Here is a 19,814-nt window from a genome sequence, read left to right on the forward strand (position 1 = left end):
GGGAGGGAGGGGCTAGAGGTTGGGAACAGTCGTCCCAGGCGTATCAGCCGTCGGTGAGATAGGGATGAAAAGGCGAGTCGCTCGGTGGCGCGAGCGAGAGCAGGGAATGATTGTTTCCATGATTACAATGGAACGGAAGAGGGATGAGTGAATACTAGGAAGATCTGTAGGATGAGGGCTAAGGGAGTTCGGGGCCTTTGCTGATGGGGATGGGGATAAAGAGGAAATGGGGTAGGGAGCATCCCTGGAAAAGGGTGTGAGGAGCAATCTCTTAGTGCTAACGTAGATTCGTGGTCCAGGGACTCTCAAAATATTACGCCCGGAGTCATCGGGGGAATTCTCTTCCTCGCACTGAAATACATCTCGACCACTATTTCTCTCACCTGACTGACTACTACTGAGCTCTAAAACCAGCCGCGTTCGCCATTTCACTCTTTAACCAAAGTCTGGCTCGAGGGTGGTTTCTCATCGCGTAACTCTTTCCGGAGAAAGAATCATATTCGTTGAACAAAAGCACTTACGCCGCCCGGAATTGCCCGCATAAAGAGAGGACCTCTGCCATTTTTTTCATCTTCCTTCTCGTCTCTTCTTTTTACTCGCTTTTGGGATTTTTACCTTTTTCTTTTTTTCACGGACGTTCATCCTGTTCGTAAACTCCTCTGGGTAAGGGATGACGGTGTCCTAGAAAGGGATGATTCGTGCCGAGGGCTCATCTCTGCGGGTTCCTCCTAGACGAATTTCGGACTCTTCACACGTTTTCATTCATCCCTCTTGGAACGGCGGATTTACGTGGGCAGTGCACAAGAGAGAGTGAGAGAGAGCGTGTCCTACAGGCACTACAGTTAAAATAAAAAGCTTTGTTAGCCATTTTTTACGTCAAATTGGATCAATCAATTATTTTTTTCATACAATCTACCTCGATACACTATAAGGTACAGACCGAAAACAGAGTATCGCCATCAATCCATATTTTTTTTTTTATTATTCAAGTTGCACTCTTTCCTACCAAATCGGTCTATCACAACTGACAATATGCCAACAAGCAAACTGGTTTTCACCCTCGAAACCTTCCATCTCCCTAACGTTATCCAGCCCTTATTTGCTATTTGGTCTACCTGTTACGGATGACGGAACGATTTTCTTTTTGGGGAACCTTGAAAGGGTGTTAGTTCTTAAGCGATTTAAATGTATTATTGATGGGGGTAATTTTGAGGTGCTTTGTGATACCAGGTGGGATGGCTTCGAGCGGAGGATCAAACCATTCTATCCATGGGTCAAAGGACGGTAACCCATTCCTCTCGGTTCTCCGTGTTTTTGGAAAATATTAAACCAAAAAATCCCACCAGGCGAAAGGACGAGGAAAGCACAACATGGCGCCTGCATATTCGATCACTCAGGGAAGCTGACCGGGGATGTTATATGTGTCAAGTTAACACGAAACCCATGTTGAGCCAGCTGGGATGCGTGGATGTTCTAGGTATGCCTAATTGTTCGTTTTCAATGCTGCCTACGTGGATGCGGGGAAGTGGTTTGATGTCCATGTATTGTCTTACGAGGGTGTGGTATGCACCACGAGTCCTGGTATTATCCCTGTGCAACCCCTTTGTCGTTTCCAGGTAATTCATAATAATCCTCTGGCAGAAGGACATATCTTACATCAAATTTCGATAGATTTGACAGATTTATATGGATAGTGTATTACTCACCTCATATACGTTACATGTATAGAAACTCCATTTCGAAAATACACTTCGATTCAGCTCGATGGATTTATTGAAAATCTTTTACCCCTCGTAGTCGCTCCAGATATATTGACATCCGGCACTTCAGAGGGTGAAGTTTCCGTTCTCGAGGGTGAGAACGCGACGCTCTCTTGTAAAGCATCCGGAAGACCGCAACCGCTCGTCTTGTGGCGTCGTGAGAAGAACAAGTTCATACTTGTACGTGGTTTGCACGAGCAGCTTGAACGAGGTAAGGTTATTTTTTAATTGCTTGATGGGACATTTTTGTTTCCTAAAAAAATTAAAGGAAAAGCGAATATACATATAGATGAGAATGATAAACCGATCAAAGGAGGTTTTAATAGTTGAACATTGGATTAGTGGTCAGCGGTACCGTTTAATATATTAATACCTACCGTCACCTAATCCTCTTATTGGTAGCATTGTGCATGGCTCTGATGTACAAAGGGATATGCTCGGTTATTTTGAACAGCTGTGCATATAATTCCATGCTAAAACGATTTTCAGTGGATAGCGCATTTGGCGAGAAACTCGAGCTTGCTCGAGTCGATAGGAGACAAATGGGCGCGTACCTTTGCATTGCCAAGAACGAGGTGCCGCCAGCTGTCAGTAAGAGAGTCTTCCTTAGCGTCAATTGTGAGTCTTGAATTACAATATTTTACATTATATAAATTACCATTAGAATCAATAAAAAATTATTTATTCCAGTTCCACCGAGCGCCAAAGTACCCAATCAACTTCTGGGTTCGCCATTGGATACCGATATCTTATTGATATGCATGATTGAAGCTTTTCCGCGGACAATCAATCTTTGGAGCAGAAGAGATCAAGTTATCATGAATGGGTATGGTATTCAAATAAAGATATATCCATATGCATTTTGGATATAGGGTAGATTCATTCGGTATTCATTATAATCGATATTCATTGGACACAGGGATAGATATGAAATTCGTGAACAACGGCATAGTGAAGATGACTGGAAGACTACTATTGAGCTGAAGATACGTGGTTTGCAGAAAATAGATCTTGGCGAGTACACTTGTTCTGCTTCCTCCAGTATGGGGAAAGCTGAAGCCACCTTGAGAGTCTATGGTAAATATTTTTGAAACTTATTGAGATTGTTATTTTTATTCAAATTTTACACAGAAATAGAACGGGCAACCATACCAACTCGTTCCACGGCGAATTGGAAAAACATGCAAAGGACGAAACCTAAGGTTGCTCAGATCACCACGTTAAATCAAGTATTTTATCAGTTGAGTACACCAGCTATGCAGAAAAGTACATCAAGGCTTGTCCATAAGCATATTTACGCCAGCACCACAGTAGATCCTCGAGTATCTCTGAACAGGAACAATAACGCCTTTAAACACAACGACTTGTTGAATCTACGTAACGAGGGATCGAGATCAGTGGGTGAGGTTTTTGTGTTTTACTTTGTAATTTTGCTTCTATTTTATTCATTGGACGTAAGAAGTGCCATACTCTCAGTATTGACAAAATGTGTCAGAGTGACAGGTACAAGAGGATAATGGACATTTGATCATGGTCGGGATAGTCAGATGGATTTATAATCAAACGCAGACAAATAATTAGCGTATTAAAAAAGGGACAAAAAAAGATATCTAGTCTTAAGTATAGATCGTAAGTTGGTGAATAGACAAAAAAATGTTTCAAAGGATGTTAATCACCGTCATATCCATATTAAATTCATATCGGTAGAATGTATAATGATATGATAGACGTAGGCAGAAGGTTATTTTGTTTAATCATAGTGACAATTTAATATTTGATAATGCTAGGAACCTCGTGATTCGATCCAGTTGATAGTTACGAAATTAAGAATGATTGTCCCTGCATGTGTAATAATCGTTAATCGAGCAAGACTGTCATAATTAGTCACCGTTTACGGATTATAGAGGGATATAATGGAATAAGAAGGAATCTAAGAGTTAAGTGTATCAACCTACTATACATTATGTCAAGAAGAGAAAAACGATGCTCAATATATTAAAATTACGATTACTATATTTAATGAGAACGTTGTTGTTTATAGAAAAATATATATTGTGGATATACCAAGAAAAAAATCAGAAAAAAAAAGTACGGGGTTCCAAGGGAGTATCTGCTCAAATCGGATTAATTATACAGCTTTGCCAAAGTAACGTGTTGACAAATAAAGGGTATCAAAAACATTTATACAAACATACATTCATTTCTCACGCTTCTTCCCAATCACATAAATAACTCTATGACCAAAATAATATGCTGAACGCCATAAATAGACAGCTAATGGCCACGTACGGACTCTTCCTCTCACCAATTCTTGCACATTTCCAAAATGTTCCAAGAAATCTGTAAGCACATGAGAATAAGGAAATATAGTTATCGCTATGACTTCAATGATTATTTGTACATACCCAACTTTATTTCTATCCAGTACACTAGGTACTATGGATCTGATGTATGCACAGGTACATATCAATAATAGTACCACCGTGAGCAAGCTCTGGAAATTGAAGAGGGCTGACTGCCGAAAAATAAAGATTGTAGATTAAATTTCATAAACAAATTGTTCACAATTAGAGGTTACAGGTAATGATGAAAACTAAGAAAAATAATTCATGAAAACCAATAAGACATTTATATAGTAAATACCATAACAGTAGACTTACCATTCTCTAATTCTGTTAAATTTGTTGAAGCTACGAGTAATAATGCGATAACTTTGCCCTAAATGCGTAAGCTTCTTGATGACAGCTCTTACTAGGGATTTTCTTTCTTCTTGACTACACGTGTTAATAAAGACCAACTTCCATGTGATCAAAAGGTAATTTGAAACACGCGTGTAATAAGAATTTATAGCATCATTATTCGAAGAAAATTACGAATTTCAATTGACAAACAGAAGTAGAAGAAAAAAATCATCATCAGTATCTATTCAAAGAGAAAGATTATCGCATTTCTCTCTTATGTTTGGCTGTATGTAGGTATTATCACGATACGAAACACACACACTTTTTAACATTTCTAGGGATACTAGGTATTAAACTTAAAGGGCCACTTTCCAAAGGGCGAACAGATTCCAGATATGGATGATTCAATAGACAAATAGTATAGTAGCTTCTTTATCGGTCGTTTCACAAATGTCCAGCCATTCATCGACCATCTAAACGGCTGGAACTTCAGGGCCAACGTTCTCGTCTGAAGCATAGGTCCGTGGTCGGCGTGTGGAGTGACTAAAATGGCTGTCGGGAAACGTCAATACATTTTCCATCAATAAACCTTATCGTTTGTAAATAAGCTAAAATACAAGAATATTGAATAATCGAGCGAATGCATTTAGCTTAATATTCTCAAATTTTTAAAAAGGACGTATGCTACCGAAATGGCAGAATTTGTGCGCGGAGGCCCAAGCGTGTCGAACAGTGCCAAGGTATTTTATATATTCTACGTTAATTTCATACATTCTTTTATGAACAATTATCTTTGCACAACTCGGCATGCAATTCTTAAAGTTTTAAAATATTTTTTATACATGAATATCCAAATTATACGTTAAATAAATGTTTGTTTTCTTTGTGTCAAGTACTACAAGGCAAGTGTCAATGCTTTTGTATTTCACTATGCTCCAAACTATGTATATCAATAATATAAATATACCTTTTGTAACTTCGAAAAATATCTTAGCCAACTGTATGATATCATTAATATTTGCAAACATTATTTTAACTTTCTGTGGTATAATTATTATTAATCATGAGTAAAGATATAATTTGAATACTCTAGGTGGAACATAACAGCAAGGGTGGGTCTCCCAGTACAGGAAGTGAAGATGGTGGGCCAAATGAATCCCTAAATGTAGAAGAATTTGATCCATTCCTTGAAAACATACCTGATGATCCGCAAGACACTGAGGAACCAGATAGTGCAAATGCAACGCTCTTAGCAGCTCCGCCAGAAAATTTGTAAATTCAATCTCTCTTAATTATAATAAGAATAATAGTAAGATAGATTTACTGGACTAAAACAAGAGTTCTTGGGAGTTTGAAAATGTATATTTCTTTAAAGGTGGTATCATGGACGTTTGGATAGATTCACTGCAGAAGAGAGACTATGGGATGCCAGTAAAATGGGAACTTATTTAGTGCGTGAAAGTGACAGAAAACCAGGGAGTTATGTTTTATCTTACCTGGGAAGAACTGGAATAAATCATTTTCGAATTACTGCCGTTTGTGGTGACTACTATATTGGTAAGTAATTTGTGATTCGTATTAAAATATAAGTCAGCGATTATTATTGTCATTGAATGTTACAGGTGGTCGCCAATTCAACAGCCTATCTGATTTGGTTGCCTATTACACGCATTGTTCTGATCTTCTGAAACGGGAACGCCTCATGCACCCTACACCTCCACCGGAACCAGTCAATGACAAAAAACGAATTGTGGCCATATTACCATATACCAAAATGCCGGATACGGATGAACTAAGTTTCCAAAAGGGCGATATCTTTTTCGTGCACAACGATATGGGCGATGGTTGGCTCTGGGTAACCGCGCACAGGACCGGCGAACAGGGTCTAATCTTCCGGGAGTTAGTCGAGGATCTCGACGACTCCATTGATCCGAACACAGTCTTTTCCTGGTTTCATCCAAACGTGACTAAGAGTGAGGCTGTGGATATGCTTGTAAAAGCTGGTCCTGGAAGTTTTCTAGTGAGTAACTTAATGTGAAATATAATGTTAAATTTCAAAGCACGATTTACATAAGAATATTTTTTATTTTTTAGGTCAGACCCTCCGACAATAGCCCAGGCGATTATTCGCTGTTCTTTCATATAAATAATCAAATTCAAAGATTTCGTATAGAGAAGAAGGGAGTCCGATACCTGATGGGTGGCAGAACGTTTGAATGTCTCGATGCAGTTATCAATAGATATCGTAAGGAGCAGATAGTAGAAGGACACACCTTGGTCCAGGCGATGGTTACTGAGCCTGATGGAAGTGTCAGAGTAAATAAAGAAGTTCAGCATGCAGAGAAGATCTACGCGACACTAAGAGAGTGTCGGGAGCAATCAGGTGCAAAAAAGAACAAGGGTATAAAGATGCAAGGTTATCTCGAGAAGAAATCAGAAAAGAATAAAAAATGGAAGGCGCTGTACTTCGTCCTCCTCGTGGACGCTACCGATACACACCTGTATTTATACGACAATCCTAAAAGAACCAAGCCTAAGGGTCTTATAGACCTAAGCTGTGCCTACTTGTACCAGGTACTCAAGAAGTTCATTAAGCTATTCATAGGGGAAGCAGATTATTAAAAACACCCTGATGTTCTAGGTTCACGAAAGCGTTTTCGATAGACCACATTGTTTTCAATTGGTCGAACGCGCCCTGCCATGCCTGGCTACTATAACTTACTTAGCCGCTCCAAATTCGGAGAACGCCCTCGACTGGATAAACGCATTGAAGCCGCTCTGCGTTTCACAGCTCACCAGGGCACCGAAAGTCGCCCGACTACGGGAGCTACGTTCATTACACCTGCACATTCTCGATGCTCACAGACTGCCCTATAAACTAGTGCCGAATCCATTTATAATAGTAGCACTAAATAATGTTAAGGTAGCACGCACAAAAGTCAAAACCGGCTTGCATCCACTCTGGGACGAGGAATTCATTTTGGAGTAAGTTTGCTTGATTGGAGTACGCGAAAACTTTTTATGATAAGTTTGAAATATTGAATTTTAATTTTAGGGATGTACCCCCGGACGTTATGTCGTTCACGTTGACTCTGTATAACAAGGGAAAGCGCAGTAAGGATACTGAGGTAGCTGAAGTCACTGTGGAATTGGCGAACTTATCTAATGGAGAGGAAATGGATGAATGGTACCCTCTTTCCGGTGTCACACCAATCGGGGAATGGGGAGCGTTACGTTTGCGTTTAAGGTACAAATTTGATATAAATAGGAAAAAGAAACTAAGGTAAATTACATATGCTGTTACAACTCTATATTACCTATTACAAACTTACAGATACAGGCATGACTTAGCAATGCCTCCAGAAGAATACAGTCCTCTGCAACAATTACTCTTGGACCCCGAATTGCACGTCGTTAGAGCCTTGGCTGATGTTTGCCATTTAGACAAAGTACCACTGGCCAATAGTCTCCTTCGAATATTTAGGTATTTTTGCAAAAATAGAGTATTAAGTGAATAACGATACAAAAATAGGATCTTTTAATATTTGATCGTTATTTTTTAAAGGCATGAAAGGAAAGAAGCCGATCTTCTACGATCGCTCAATCAGGCTGAGGTAAGTTTTCTTAGGAATTATTGAGAGCTTTCATTTTACTCAATAAAATCACGTTTCTACAGGTCGACAAAGAAGATGAAACGCCCACATTGTTCAGGGCTGCAAGTCTTACCACAACGTTAATGGACCTGTACATGAAATCTGTGTGTACCTCATTTTTAAAGGCTGCACTGCGTGACACGATAGTCAAATTGATTGAGAGTAAACAGAGCTGTGAATTAAATCCGACAAAAATGGATTCGCCCGAAGATGCTTGCAGCAATGCGGAATTTCTCTTACAAGTAATAATTTTCACAATAACTCATTTAAACCATTACTTGAATATGATGAAACTCATTATTGATTATTAAGGTACTGGATGAAGTGACTCTAAGTATCTTTACGAGTCCGGACGCTTGTCCGAAGACGCTTCGTTACATCTGCGGCTGTTTGCAAAGAGCCGTAGTCGCAAAATGGCCTCACGAAAGATTAGTTAGGACGAGGGTAGTCAGTGGTTTTATATTTTTACGTCTACTCTGTCCTGCCATATTGAATCCACGGTCCTTCAATCTCATAGCAGAGCCACCACCTCCGGCAGCCGCAAGGTACGGTAGGTCTAGTAGGGTCTAACGATGTTCCAGACGATACCACATCAAACCCAATGAATCTTGGACATCCAATATATTTTTTTTTTCGATTTTCAGGTCTCTGGTGATGGTAGCCAAGTGTTTGCAAAATCTCGCAAACTTGGTAGAGTTTGGCGGTAAGGAACCTTACATGGAAGTGGTGAATCCATTTATACTCAAGAACAAGGAAAGAATGGTGGTATTCCTGGATCAGTTATCTGTAAGTTTCTTCAGATTCCTTGATCTGTGATACATTATGATTTTCACGAAAGTATCATCGTCATTCACATCTTTTAGAATGTTACTGAGAAGCCAGAATCTGAAGGTACAGATTCCAGAGGTAAAAGTACATGCCTCTCAGATACAGCAAGAGACTTGGCAACGTTGCATCACATTTGTGTCTCTCATTTGAAGGAACTTCAGGTTCTGTCAAAGACCCAGGTAAGCCCAAAGGCAAAATGAATAGCGAATAATTCATGATACTTCATCCATAAATCTATCATTCATGAATTTTTTCCATTTCAGCCGACGATAAAGCAGCTGGTGACTGTGACGGAAATGCTAAGCAAACACAAGCAGAAATACATGGAGATGATACGGTAGTGCCGAAGCGTTTTCAGCGATGAGAAATGCCAAACACGACAAAAATGCAGTTAATAAGAGTTAACTTGGATAAATAACGTACAGTAGTATTTAACGATGAACATCACGACTAAGCGATTTAAGTAATTAAACGTAACAGACTGACGTGCCATATATACTATTGTATACCTATATACATAACACTCATTACACCTAACATGCAACACAATACACACAGTGACAGAGATGAAGAAAAAGAAATTGAGAGCGCACACTTATAATATACAGAACCATGAACACACAGTTTAAGAAGAGATACGATGAAGACACTTACTCAGAGACACAAGCCTACATTTACTATTTCATATGCAATTAGAAGATAGTTTATATACGTATAGCGACTGTAATGTGACAGTGATATAGCTATATACAGAATCATATGGGCGTATGACAATTTTATATCCACTTAGGTGCTCCAAAATAAATACAAATCAAAATAAAAATCCTGTCTTGTGTGACTGCGTAGCTAATGTTCGGTAGGTATGTACGGCGAAAGTTCTTATGAGAAATCTTAAGGAATATACAATGACGATATAAGTGGTTTGAAAAATTGTATTGTATAAACGTTTCTTTATTTTTTGGGATGTCTTACGGATTAATCGTTACAATCGTGTCATTATAATTTGTTTTTCTTTTTGTATTTTTTTCTTCACCCTCATCATTTATCATAAACGCCATCATATGACAAGGTTAAAATCAACTTATTCTTTATACAGCGCGTTATATTAAATCCAGGTCGAGATTATTCGTCAATATTTTTCGAATAGAATCTCGACTTAAATTCATAGTTAAAAAGAGACACGATAACGTAGCCGAGCGGCTTCTAATTATTTTATCTAAAAATTCACGGCACGAGATGGCAAAATGGCCGCACTTAAGCATGCTTTTACAATGTTTATTTCAAAGAAATAATTGCGATTTCTTAAAATTTTTTCTTTTTAATCTATACACTCATATCTCAATTGTATATCGCAGTTATCTCTTATCATGTAGCATCCTTCAGCACGAACGTCTAATGATCGATTAAATCCTAGGAAATACAATTTAAAAAAGAATAATAAGAAAAATCGCCTCACGAATCCGTGCCACGCTGCTTCTTCCTATTTTTATTATTCTTTTCTTTTTCTTTTCTCTTGTAAAACGCACACGTGATACAATCGTGTGAACAGTCTACTTCAATGTGTTTTGTGTAGTATGTGTTCAGTGTGTATTTCTCTCTGTACCACAGCGGGTCCCGGCTTTTCGACTCGACTTAACGATTATTCGCATGCGTATATATATATACACATATTTTATGAAAATTCGGCTAGCTAAAAAGAATTTTATTAAAAATTGGCGCGCGCGAGGACAAGGAGTTAGTCGAGATAAAGAATAACATTAAAATCGAAGAATAAAGGAGAGCAAGTAATCGAGCGAAATCGAATGCCTAGGATCTCCTGTATATACAATAATGCACAATCAAAAATAAACTTTTGCTTTTGAAATATCACTCTTTTGTGCTGTACGACTGGATAACAAAAATGAAAATACAGGTCACTTAGCGACTGAACAATATTTATCGGACGATACAAATTGTGCGCCGATCTTTTTTAATAAATGGAGGCTTTTCTCTATATACCTTCACTTCCTGCTCTATTTCACTTCCGATCTTAACTATGCGATTCTTTGCACTTGGCATTACCGAACCAATCGGCTATAAGGCAAGACTTCGGTAAGGATCGATGAAAACTTAATTGCCATGAGCACTCTTATTTGCAATGTTACTTTTTTCCACTTCTCCCCGAATTTTCTCGCGCATACTTTCACTCAATAACACTTTCATACTCTCTGGTTCTCTCAAGCATTCCCTCGATTGTCCTATTGTATCCATCTCTCTAATTTTCCAATTGGACGAGATAATACAATAATTATGAAAAAATTTGCGCGTTTACACATATGCGTCTGTGTATATGTATATATATGTGTGTGTGTGTGTGTGTATTAATGGTATATACGTGGATATACGTACAAGGATCTACTTGAAAAATCGTAGTTTTTTTTTGCATTGCTCGACGTCGGGCGAGGCACATTTCCTACGCCCTACGAATTAAACACGAGGTCCCAGTTAATCTGGGACATTTTTTTTAATACTACGAATAAAAACGTCCGAGGTTCACGAGATATTTTTCATCTGAACAGTGTGTAGGCATAAGAGTAATAGTAATAGTAATAGTAGTAAATATTATACAATTGCAGGTGGAACCCGAAATCTATTCTCGTTCTTTCTCTTTCTTCCTTTTGGTTAGTTAAGGAAAGAAACAAGAAAATTTCAAAGGCAAAAGTAATAGAAACGCCCGGGCTCCAATCCTCTTTATTCTCGCGTTTCCGAGATGCGCTATTCGGAAGGGTGTTAAGCTGCAAAGTGTGCGGTGAAATGTAACCTAAGACTTTTTACACTCTAACACGTCTCTTTTTCTGTCGCGTCGTCATTCACACTCTGATAACGGCGTCCACTTGTTCACGCGACATTTATCCACTCCTGCTTTTATGATTAACATACGAGTTCGATCTTTTCTTCTTTTCGGGGTTCTTAATCCTTCAGACTTGACTTTTTTAGCGTTTATTACGCACCCATTTGTTTCGTTATTTAATTTTAGAGCAGGCAACACCGATATCTCCTACGACCAGAACTGGCACCGCGCAGTCTCCTCCGTTTCTCCTTACCTCTGTGCTCCTTATCCTTTCGAATTTCTCGCACCTGTAATATGCACGCGTTAACGCGCGGGTTAGAAATACACTTAAATCAATTTTGAAGAGTTCTTTCATTTATTTACCACTCTTACCAAAGTGTAGAAGGCATCGTCTACTCCCATTCTAGTTTTTGCAGATGTTTCTACAAAAGGTACACCGTACTGCCGCGCGACCTCTCGTGCTTGTGTCATATTAACAGCCCATGATTGCTGTAGATCACATTTGTTTCCCACCAGGACCATTGGAACTTCCTCGGCATCCTTTACCCTCTTTATCTGTTCTCTGTATGTACCGATATCCTTTAACACATTTGGAAATTGGTGTCAGAAAATTAAGGTTTCGCTAGACTCATAACAGAGAAATTGCAGAAAAAGTAAAATGTGATAATGAATCATGAAAAAATTGATGAACTACCTCAAAACTCTTTGCAGAATTTACAGCAAAGACCAAAAGAAAGCCTTCTCCTGTTCTCATATACTGATCTCTCATGGCACTATATTCCTCTTGACCAGCAGTATCAAGAATATCCAAGAGACACGTCTCTCCATCAATAACAACCTACGCCAAACAAAGTAATGTAAGTTATACATCGGATACTACAACAAATACTTGCAAAACATTAAAGTCATAATAATATTTGTTATTTCAACCAAGATTGAGATAACATTAATTTATTTGAGATCAATAAAGCTTTTTAAACAATTACCTGTTTTCTATAAGAGTCTTCTATCGTAGGATCATATTCATCTACAAAGTGGTTTTGGATGAGCTGTATGGTGAGTGCGGACTTGCCAACACCACCAGCACCCACTACCACTAATTTGTACTCGGTCATAACTTTTTTCTTTGTGAGTCTCAGCGCGAAACAATGCTTGGACCCGAAAGCACAGTCTGAAAATCTCTAATAGAAGTACATTCTCATAAATGAACTATTGGGTATTAAGAGTAGTAGATAAATCAGAAGCATTCTGTCTCATCCGTGCATGTAAAAGTATTTAATAAAAATGGCCGATTGTGTATACGTGCCGTGTAAAAATGTTTGGTGAGCTTACCGAGCTTTAAAAGCGCATTTCACAAGAGAAGGCCGGCTTAATACACCCTTGCTATTACGAGTACTTAGTCACTGGAGACCAAACCATCTGGAGATGAGGGAACAGTACTACCAACGTTGCTTCCGAAATGCCAGGGGGGTGGCGGCCGTAGGATCCGTGGGACTTCGCTTGACGAATAACGTTTCTTCTTCGGGGTCAGGCGTAGTGAACTTTCGTAACACGCCCGTCTCAATTCTCAGTTTAGCCACGTATGCCTTTTTTTATTCTTTTCCGTAAACGCTCAATTCAGAAAAGAATACGGAAAGTCTGGTTCCCCTATGGCCATCGGCAACTATGACGCTGTCAACGCCTAGAGAGTGAATAAACACACTAGATGTATACGATAGTATCACCGAAAAGGATGTGATAGTTCCCCAGAAATTCCAAAGAATAATTTGGAATACTTCAATGGTTCAAGAAGTCTCCAAAGCTAATAGACGCCGACGAACGGCAATACGGACAATACCTATGGAAGATAATTCTAGGTAAGTTCTGCCTTCCTTTGAGGAGATGTGCCACCAGGTAAATTCTGAAACCTATATTTGATAAGTACCCGACGATTATAGAAAAGTAAAAAAAGGAAATGTAATACCTTTTATGACTCGTTGATCGCATGAGAAACTTCGGGAATGTCCCAGCAGATAGCGTTACGTGCACAAACCCATGTACGTTCGCCGGTGAAATTTATTCTCGACACCCTAAATTCAGTAACAGTTTGCTGGACTCTACGGCAGATAGTGCCACAGTCAATTTCTTTGGTAAGTTCCTCGTTTCAGTGTGCGTTTTTACAGCAAACATAAAATAGTTACGATGGGATCGAACTGTATTTCTACGTTCCATATGTAGTTCATTCTTGTCCCTTATATTGGCATAGTATATCAAAAATACACATCGTATTTTATATATCAATAAACGTCACTTCCGAGTTGAATATATTCTACATAAACATGGTGATGTACTCGTACTTAATACCGTTGTCTGAAGAGGTAGACTGAACATCTTATGTGATTATGGTGTCACGCGAGCTTGGGTGCCGTGGATACTTAGAAATAGACTACCCAGTGAAACGCTGTATGTATATACATACATATATATTTTATATTTAAACATGGCGAGGTCGGAATCACAAGCATGTCTATTATGTATTCAGTCAAAGCTAATACTAATTGGTAAGTAATTCATCAAGTAGTATAATTCTCAATTAAATGTCATTTTAGTTGAACGCACCAGCGAACAGTGTAATAACGGTTGCATTATAGTAGGGGCTTATCGAAATTCCCAGTCTCTCCCCATTTTTATTCTCTAGGTATAGAGACGGAAGTAGCGTGCGCTCCACAAATTCCCTCTATCTCTACGCCATAAAGCCTGATAAGGATAGCTCACATTTTTCCGAGCCATTGTGTGTCTATAGCGTGGCGCCCGATAAATTTATATCGATGTCCGCCGATAGGATATCGCAAGTTAAGATATCATTATCCTAAATCACCCCGAGAAAATACGAAACCCCCATGTTCCGAAGGGTGAAATTATCGCGAAATAACGTTGATCCTTAGAGGGATAGCTCGAAGTATTACTTGGCTTCGAATGAGTCTGATCTCCTCGATATTAGTTAGTACCGAATAATAAGTCTGGAGTATCCACTCATCATGACCTGCATCCGTTTTCCTTAACGTTTGTCTCGTTATTCCAGGAGTGCACTTGCCCTTTTCGAAATCCGCCGTACCGCCCTACTTAACCATCCCCTGAAGTGGATCTTATACCTTTAAAGAGCATCCAGGGGCATCCAGAATCCCCACCCTTAAACCTTGCTGCAGTTTGGTCGCTTTATTGCGGAAAAACTCTGTAATTTTATGAGTTTTCCAACGGAAGGCGAATTAAGATTTGCATAATGCCAGTGCAACCCCTTCGCCGACAGTCCACCCACCCTGGGACCTAAGTGTCGACGAATGCAAATGCCTTGGACTGCTAAGCCACCCCACTGTTCTCCTACAGTTTGTCTGTTGGTACTATACTCGTATTTTGCTAGCCTTATCCCAACCCTCTTCTCATTTTTTTACTACTTCGTGTTTCCCCAGGAAATGCAACTACCCCTGCTGTGAACATGCTGGAATCCAAATCGCAGATAAAGGTGGACCTGCTGCCAACTAATAAAATGCAATCGAACCAAGTATAGTTAGTCAAGTATAGTTAGTTATCCATTCGATAAAAAAAAAATTATATTATCCTCAGCAAGGGTTGAAGTTATCGAAAAATCTGTAAAACGAGGTAAAATCGCAAAGTATTAAACACACTTAAAGTCTCTGATCGACGTAAAATTCTTAAGAAACTTTAGCCAAAGCCATCAGCCCTTGGCTATGTATGGGATACTGTTAAAAGTTAAATAGGATTTTCCAGAGTGAAACAGTCCGGTTAATATATATAGGCAAGGGTAGTTTTACGCGAATAACCCGGGTTAGGGAGTCTACTAGAGGTGGTTGTTGGCTTCTGGCGAATTCCGATCACGGCTGGCTTTGGGGGCTGTTTTATTTTCCGCGTAAAATCACAAAAATCCGGCAAACCCTCAAAGGGGGTGGTTTCAGGGTTGGAAGCAGGACCGAGAGAGACTTGAGAAGGAGCAAAGGCCGAAGGCAAGGACTGGGGTTGAGTCTCGCGTGAGCTGGCATATACAAAGGCTTCTTTACTAAGTTCCAGCAGGTCGAAGTCGACCTCTACTTCGCTTTTCACTAGGGGTACAGATGAGTATCGGGCGACGTACATTGCACCCTTATGGAATTCCAATGAGACCCTGTTGTCTTGGCTGGTTCACATTTGCGAAATGGAACCTACAATAAATTCCAATTTTATTGAAATATACAGGACTCAACGAAGCTTTCATACTTCTATGCACAGGAACACTCACCTCCTATACATCATCCAACTTTGACTACCTACGTGTACGTACCAATTGACCCATCCACAAAATCCATTCTCCATCAACTCATAGACAGAGGAATGCATGGTGCTCGAGTAATCCGCAACGAGCGATTCGCCATAGAATATACACACACATGAACATTTTTATTATTGACGTTTATATAGATGATACTCATCGTCATATATTGGTAATGTTGGTAGCCATTCGAAATGGATCTAAAATATACCAAGTACTGATCGAGTCCGCCATTCTAGTGGTCCGTTCAACTGAAACGGAAACAATGGACAAAATTCGATATAACGTTTTTCCAATGAGATATAGTCCTCGCGTTTCCCTACATAAATGGATACTTCAACTCTTTATGGTTCTTTACGAGTGTTACTAACGTATATATTTACGACACAATATATTTATGTACCTCTTCTCCATGGGTCGGATTGGTTTCTTCGTTTCGAGGAAACGAAAGAAGAGCCATGTTTCAGACGGGTGAAGAACGAATTTCGCTGACTTCTCCGGGAGTACGAAGTGCCTCTGAACGAGGTGATACGGTAGCCCTCAGAAGTAGAGGTTAGAATACGCTGGAAAAGAGGATGAGAAAAGCTTCGTTCGGACCCGCGAGGAGTCTCTCTCTCCTTTTCCAGACAAATGGCACGCTTTATCACTCTGACCCCTCAATCCCATCGTATCTTCTCACCAACCCTCAGCGGGTAAAGTCCCGTGCGCATGCGCAAGGGTCCTCTCTCCATTTTCGGTTATACCACTGGCTCGTTTGTATGAGATATCGCCACTTGTAAAATTACCCCGAAAACCGTGTCCCGTATATTTCACCATTAAGGCCCAGAGAGCTCGGTTACACTTCTTGTTACTATACCTGAATGGTATACGTATACCTAATACTGGGTTAAATAGACGGACAGATGGAAGGGGGACTCGTGTAAAGCGTTAGTTCGCTTAGTTCGTCGAGGTTCCCCTGAATTCTAACAGATGGCGCTGTAGCACGGTATCTCGATACCGATTAATCCTTGAGTCAATTGGACGAAAGTTTAATTGACACTCGTTAGAAGAGAATTCTGGCCGTGTGATGTAGTATAACGTAAAGCTGGGAAAGCTACCCCTGGGAACGTGGTGGTTATGCCCATACCCGTGTGAGGGTTACGGCGGCTTTCGACGAGATGGTTCACACTTTGTTTTATGGGAATCGTAAATCGCGAAACGGGGCCCAGAACGTAGTTTGAGCTTGCGCCAACTTTCCAGTCTATGCATACATTATAATCTTTTTCTATGGGTTCGCGCGTCGGCTGGGACATAGGCAGGCAAGGGTTGCACGGTGTAAGGGAATTGTTGGAAAGTCGAAGTATATGATTGGTGGCCCGGAGGGATGCTCGAGGTACAGGAGGAGACGGAGGAGAGAAAAATATATAAAAATTCATCCAACCACCGACATTTGGACAAAGTATCTCCATTTCAACATTCGTACGTAGTACGTATTCTGTATTATTATTACGTTCCCTTTAGAGCTTCTTGGTGAAATTGAAAAAAAAAAAGAAGAAAAGAATAATCATCAGCAGCTCCGTGTAAATTATTCTTCTTTACCCTCCGGGTGTCGCGCTATGACTGATCGGTAGTCATTTTTTCATGTCCCTTCATAAAATGTTTATTGGAAGAAAAAATGCTATTTTTTATACGTCAAATAATATATAATAAAAATACTGAAATGGAATATGCGTAGTTTGTAAAATAGATTTGTAAACTGATAATGTCAAGGGATAGAGGAAATGGATTGTCATATTTACTCCGTAAGTCATATATATCATTGGTTGGATGTCTGAAGGATTGAAAAATTGGATTGAAAACCAAGGATTTTCAAATTTTATTTAAAAAAATTTTCAAATATTCTAAAGTAAGTCTTCCGTATGATTCTCATAAGCGAATTCATATCCCATTTGGTGCAGGTCCAAAAACTATTCCATGAATCCAACCCTCTATTTCTTGGTTGCCTTCTTCTTGCCCTTCTTACCCTTTCCAGACTTTTTACCCTGCCGAGTGGCTATCTGAATGATGGGGGGTGCTGGCCCCGGGTCAGGCTTCGGGATATAATTTCGTGGAGCCTTAAACTCGATCTCCAGGCTGTTTTTCAGCTCGTCCGTGTTCATTATTTGCTTGGTTGCTCTCAGCAGGAACATTTCCTCTTCCGGTTTCTTCGCCGGCGGAACTTTGTTCGGTATGACGTTCACCTTGGCGCAGCCGGTCTTGCACTTTTTACCTTGAAAACGAGGATACTCACGTTATTGGACGATTCCCAGAGTACGAGAAATGGGTCAGCGAAGCTTAGTGAATTTCCTGGATACGTCGGCAAAGAAACGCTGTAAGGTTACGGGACACAGCACAGTGGATGGAAATCTTGATTTATGATGTTATCGATAATTCTTTATGGGTAAGTTTCTCTACGATATCTTTTTCAGCCCCGACCCTTAAGCGCTAAGAGATATCCATATTTAAGACCAGCAATTCATTTTCGTGAATTTTTTTTTCTCCCCAGGAAATACAACTTTTATTGATAGGACACAAGAAATCACGTAGCGGATTATTCACGCCGTTTCCTGTCTCGACGAACGGAAGAAGGTATGATACAATTCCTTTGAAACAATGATAATAACAATAACAATATCTTGTTTTTTTTTCCTTTTCTTATATATTATACTCACCGTAGGCATCGGAACACGATACATCGAACGTTGGGTTGCGTTCAGATACTTCCCCTTGAATCCCTTCGATCTGTCTCAGATCCTTGGCCACTCTGATAGAGAGGACATTGTTCTGGATCTCATGGGATACCTCATCGTACGGATATACAAACTTCTGGGGTGGACAAGCAGGAAAACAACACTTGGCACAGCCACACTGTCCGGCCATAGGAAATAAAATAACAGAGAGGGGCTGCAACGTGAAATAATAAGGGTCGACGAGAATCAAGGATTATTCGGAAAAAATTTAGTGTGAAATCAGTGAGCGGTGAGTATCCAAAATAGAGTATAATTTATTATCAGTGATAGTTCAGCGCGTTAAAAGTTTTTGGTTAATGCCATTTTCCCTTTCCAGTACGGAATTAATTTTTTTTTTGTTTCCTTCAACCATTATTATGAAACAGTTGAAACTCAAAGCTCCCGCAAAGCTGAACGAAGACAAAAGGGAGCTCGTTGAATTGATATTCCCCGTGAGACAGAGAACGAGGAACGAGCGAGCGAGGAGGAGGACAAGGAAGAGAGAAAAAAGTAGCAGTAAATCAGTAAAGCAGACGTAGCGTGAGAAACCTGATGAATAGGAATGAAAAGCACAAGAGAGAAACAAAGGACGAGCTACAAATTGACAAACGAATCAAGTGGCGCAGTGGCAGCGTTTCTGGCTAGAGGGCGACACGAGAGTTCTATCAATTTCATTTCGCTCCTCGACATTTCGACACATTCCATCATGCAGATATGCTTCTTGCATCCAGAAAGTTATGTTAATATTATGCGCAACTTTCATAACGTCCGGGCGAGGACGTGTTTTACTTTGATGAAGTTCTTCGTAGCGGGCTTAATACTTTTGCGGGAGCGACGACGGGCTGTAGGAGAAGAAGCAGGGGGTTGCTGGTAGCAAAAGAAGAAAGAGAAGCGGCTGGAGAAAAAAAATAGTGGACACAGCGCGAGTGGTAGATGTTAGTCGAACGAAGAAGCGGAGGACGATGGATGGGTGAAAGCAAAACGTAAGGAAAAAGTATGGGGGTGAAAGAGGCAA

At 39.9% G+C, this 19,814-nt stretch overlaps 5 protein-coding genes and 1 long non-coding RNA gene across 16 annotated transcripts in view; 3 read left to right on the top strand and 3 right to left on the bottom strand.

Moving 5' to 3' along the window:
• LOC107271770 (lachesin) overlaps positions 1-3,938 on the top strand; it is a 10,872-nt gene extending 6,934 nt beyond the window's left edge. For all 4 annotated transcript variants that reach the window (XM_025089017.1, XM_015748165.2, XM_015748163.2 and 1 more), the window contains 6 exons: positions 1,231-1,477; positions 1,798-1,971; positions 2,250-2,378; positions 2,451-2,586; positions 2,680-2,837; positions 2,892-3,938. In XM_025089017.1, coding sequence (XP_024944785.1) covers positions 1,231-1,477; positions 1,798-1,971; positions 2,250-2,378; positions 2,451-2,586; positions 2,680-2,837; positions 2,892-3,277 — 1,230 coding nt within the window. In that variant the 3' untranslated portion in view covers positions 3,278-3,938. The remainder of the gene's footprint in view (positions 1-1,230; positions 1,478-1,797; positions 1,972-2,249; positions 2,379-2,450; positions 2,587-2,679; positions 2,838-2,891) is intronic.
• LOC107271776 (protein kish-A) lies at positions 1,501-4,575 on the bottom strand. 4 transcript variants are annotated; one of them, XR_001538742.2, is made up of 7 exons: positions 4,421-4,575; positions 4,166-4,275; positions 3,956-4,100; positions 2,315-2,384; positions 2,138-2,214; positions 1,707-2,013; positions 1,501-1,634 (listed from the first exon to the last, which is right to left on the bottom strand). XR_001538742.2 is itself a non-coding variant. In XM_015748175.2 (4 exons), exons 1-3 carry the CDS (start codon positions 4,421-4,423, stop codon positions 3,995-3,997), a joined length of 219 nt encoding a protein of 72 aa, XP_015603661.1. In that variant the 5' UTR covers positions 4,424-4,574; the 3' UTR covers positions 2,855-3,088; positions 3,956-3,994. The 4 variants fall into 4 exon arrangements, 1 of the variants encoding a protein (XP_015603661.1); XR_003060984.1 differs by having other exon boundaries at positions 2,138-2,233; XR_001538743.2 differs by lacking the exon at positions 2,138-2,214 and having other exon boundaries at positions 1,707-1,961.
• Positions 4,576-4,908: 333 nt separating this feature from the next.
• LOC107271768 (ras GTPase-activating protein 1) lies at positions 4,909-9,745 on the top strand. 2 transcript variants are annotated; one of them, XM_015748158.2, is made up of 15 exons: positions 4,909-5,040; positions 5,118-5,181; positions 5,535-5,713; positions 5,817-5,998; positions 6,064-6,461; positions 6,536-7,015; positions 7,083-7,426; positions 7,497-7,688; positions 7,776-7,925; positions 8,007-8,055; positions 8,118-8,336; positions 8,407-8,639; positions 8,739-8,880; positions 8,958-9,101; positions 9,186-9,745. In XM_015748158.2, the coding sequence occupies exons 2-15, from the start codon at positions 5,134-5,136 to the stop codon at positions 9,261-9,263; spliced, it is 2,838 nt and encodes a 945-aa protein (XP_015603644.1). In that variant the 5' UTR covers positions 4,909-5,040; positions 5,118-5,133; the 3' UTR covers positions 9,264-9,745. The 2 variants fall into 2 exon arrangements, 1 of the variants encoding a protein (XP_015603644.1); XR_003060983.1 differs by lacking the exon at positions 9,186-9,745 and having other exon boundaries at positions 4,954-5,181; positions 8,407-8,644.
• A 112-nt stretch (positions 9,746-9,857) lies between these two features.
• Positions 9,858-13,476, bottom strand: LOC107271774 (ras-like protein 1). 3 transcript variants are annotated; one of them, XM_015748171.2, is made up of 5 exons: positions 13,085-13,470; positions 12,739-12,923; positions 12,447-12,590; positions 12,125-12,331; positions 9,858-12,039 (listed from the first exon to the last, which is right to left on the bottom strand). In XM_015748171.2, the coding sequence occupies exons 2-5, from the start codon at positions 12,865-12,867 to the stop codon at positions 11,935-11,937; spliced, it is 585 nt and encodes a 194-aa protein (XP_015603657.1). In that variant the 5' UTR covers positions 12,868-12,923; positions 13,085-13,470; the 3' UTR covers positions 9,858-11,934. The 3 variants fall into 3 exon arrangements, with proteins under 3 accessions (XP_015603657.1, XP_015603658.1, XP_015603659.1); XM_015748172.2 differs by having other exon boundaries at positions 12,739-12,931; XM_015748173.2 differs by lacking the exon at positions 9,858-12,039 and having other exon boundaries at positions 12,104-12,331; positions 12,739-12,933; positions 13,085-13,476.
• A 479-nt stretch (positions 13,477-13,955) lies between these two features.
• Positions 13,956-18,884, top strand: LOC107271779. Of its 2 annotated transcripts, XR_003060985.1 has the most exons (5): positions 13,956-14,292; positions 17,347-17,517; positions 18,212-18,471; positions 18,577-18,659; positions 18,748-18,884. It is a non-coding gene; the product is annotated as an uncharacterized LOC107271779 (long non-coding RNA). The 2 variants fall into 2 exon arrangements; XR_001538747.2 differs by lacking the exon at positions 13,956-14,292 and having other exon boundaries at positions 16,475-17,517.
• LOC112494955 lies at positions 17,815-18,976 on the bottom strand. The gene is made up of 2 exons (XM_025089033.1): positions 18,743-18,976; positions 17,815-18,300 (listed from the first exon to the last, which is right to left on the bottom strand). The coding sequence occupies exons 1-2, from the start codon at positions 18,948-18,950 to the stop codon at positions 18,020-18,022; spliced, it is 489 nt and encodes a 162-aa protein (XP_024944801.1). The 5' UTR covers positions 18,951-18,976; the 3' UTR covers positions 17,815-18,019.
• Between the last annotated feature and the right edge of the window lie 838 nt (positions 18,977-19,814).

The sequence above is a fragment of the Cephus cinctus genome, unplaced genomic scaffold (genome assembly GCF_000341935.2).
Source record: "Cephus cinctus unplaced genomic scaffold, Ccin1 Ccin1_scaffold1042, whole genome shotgun sequence".
NCBI classification, from domain to species: domain Eukaryota; kingdom Metazoa; phylum Arthropoda; class Insecta; order Hymenoptera; family Cephidae; genus Cephus; species Cephus cinctus.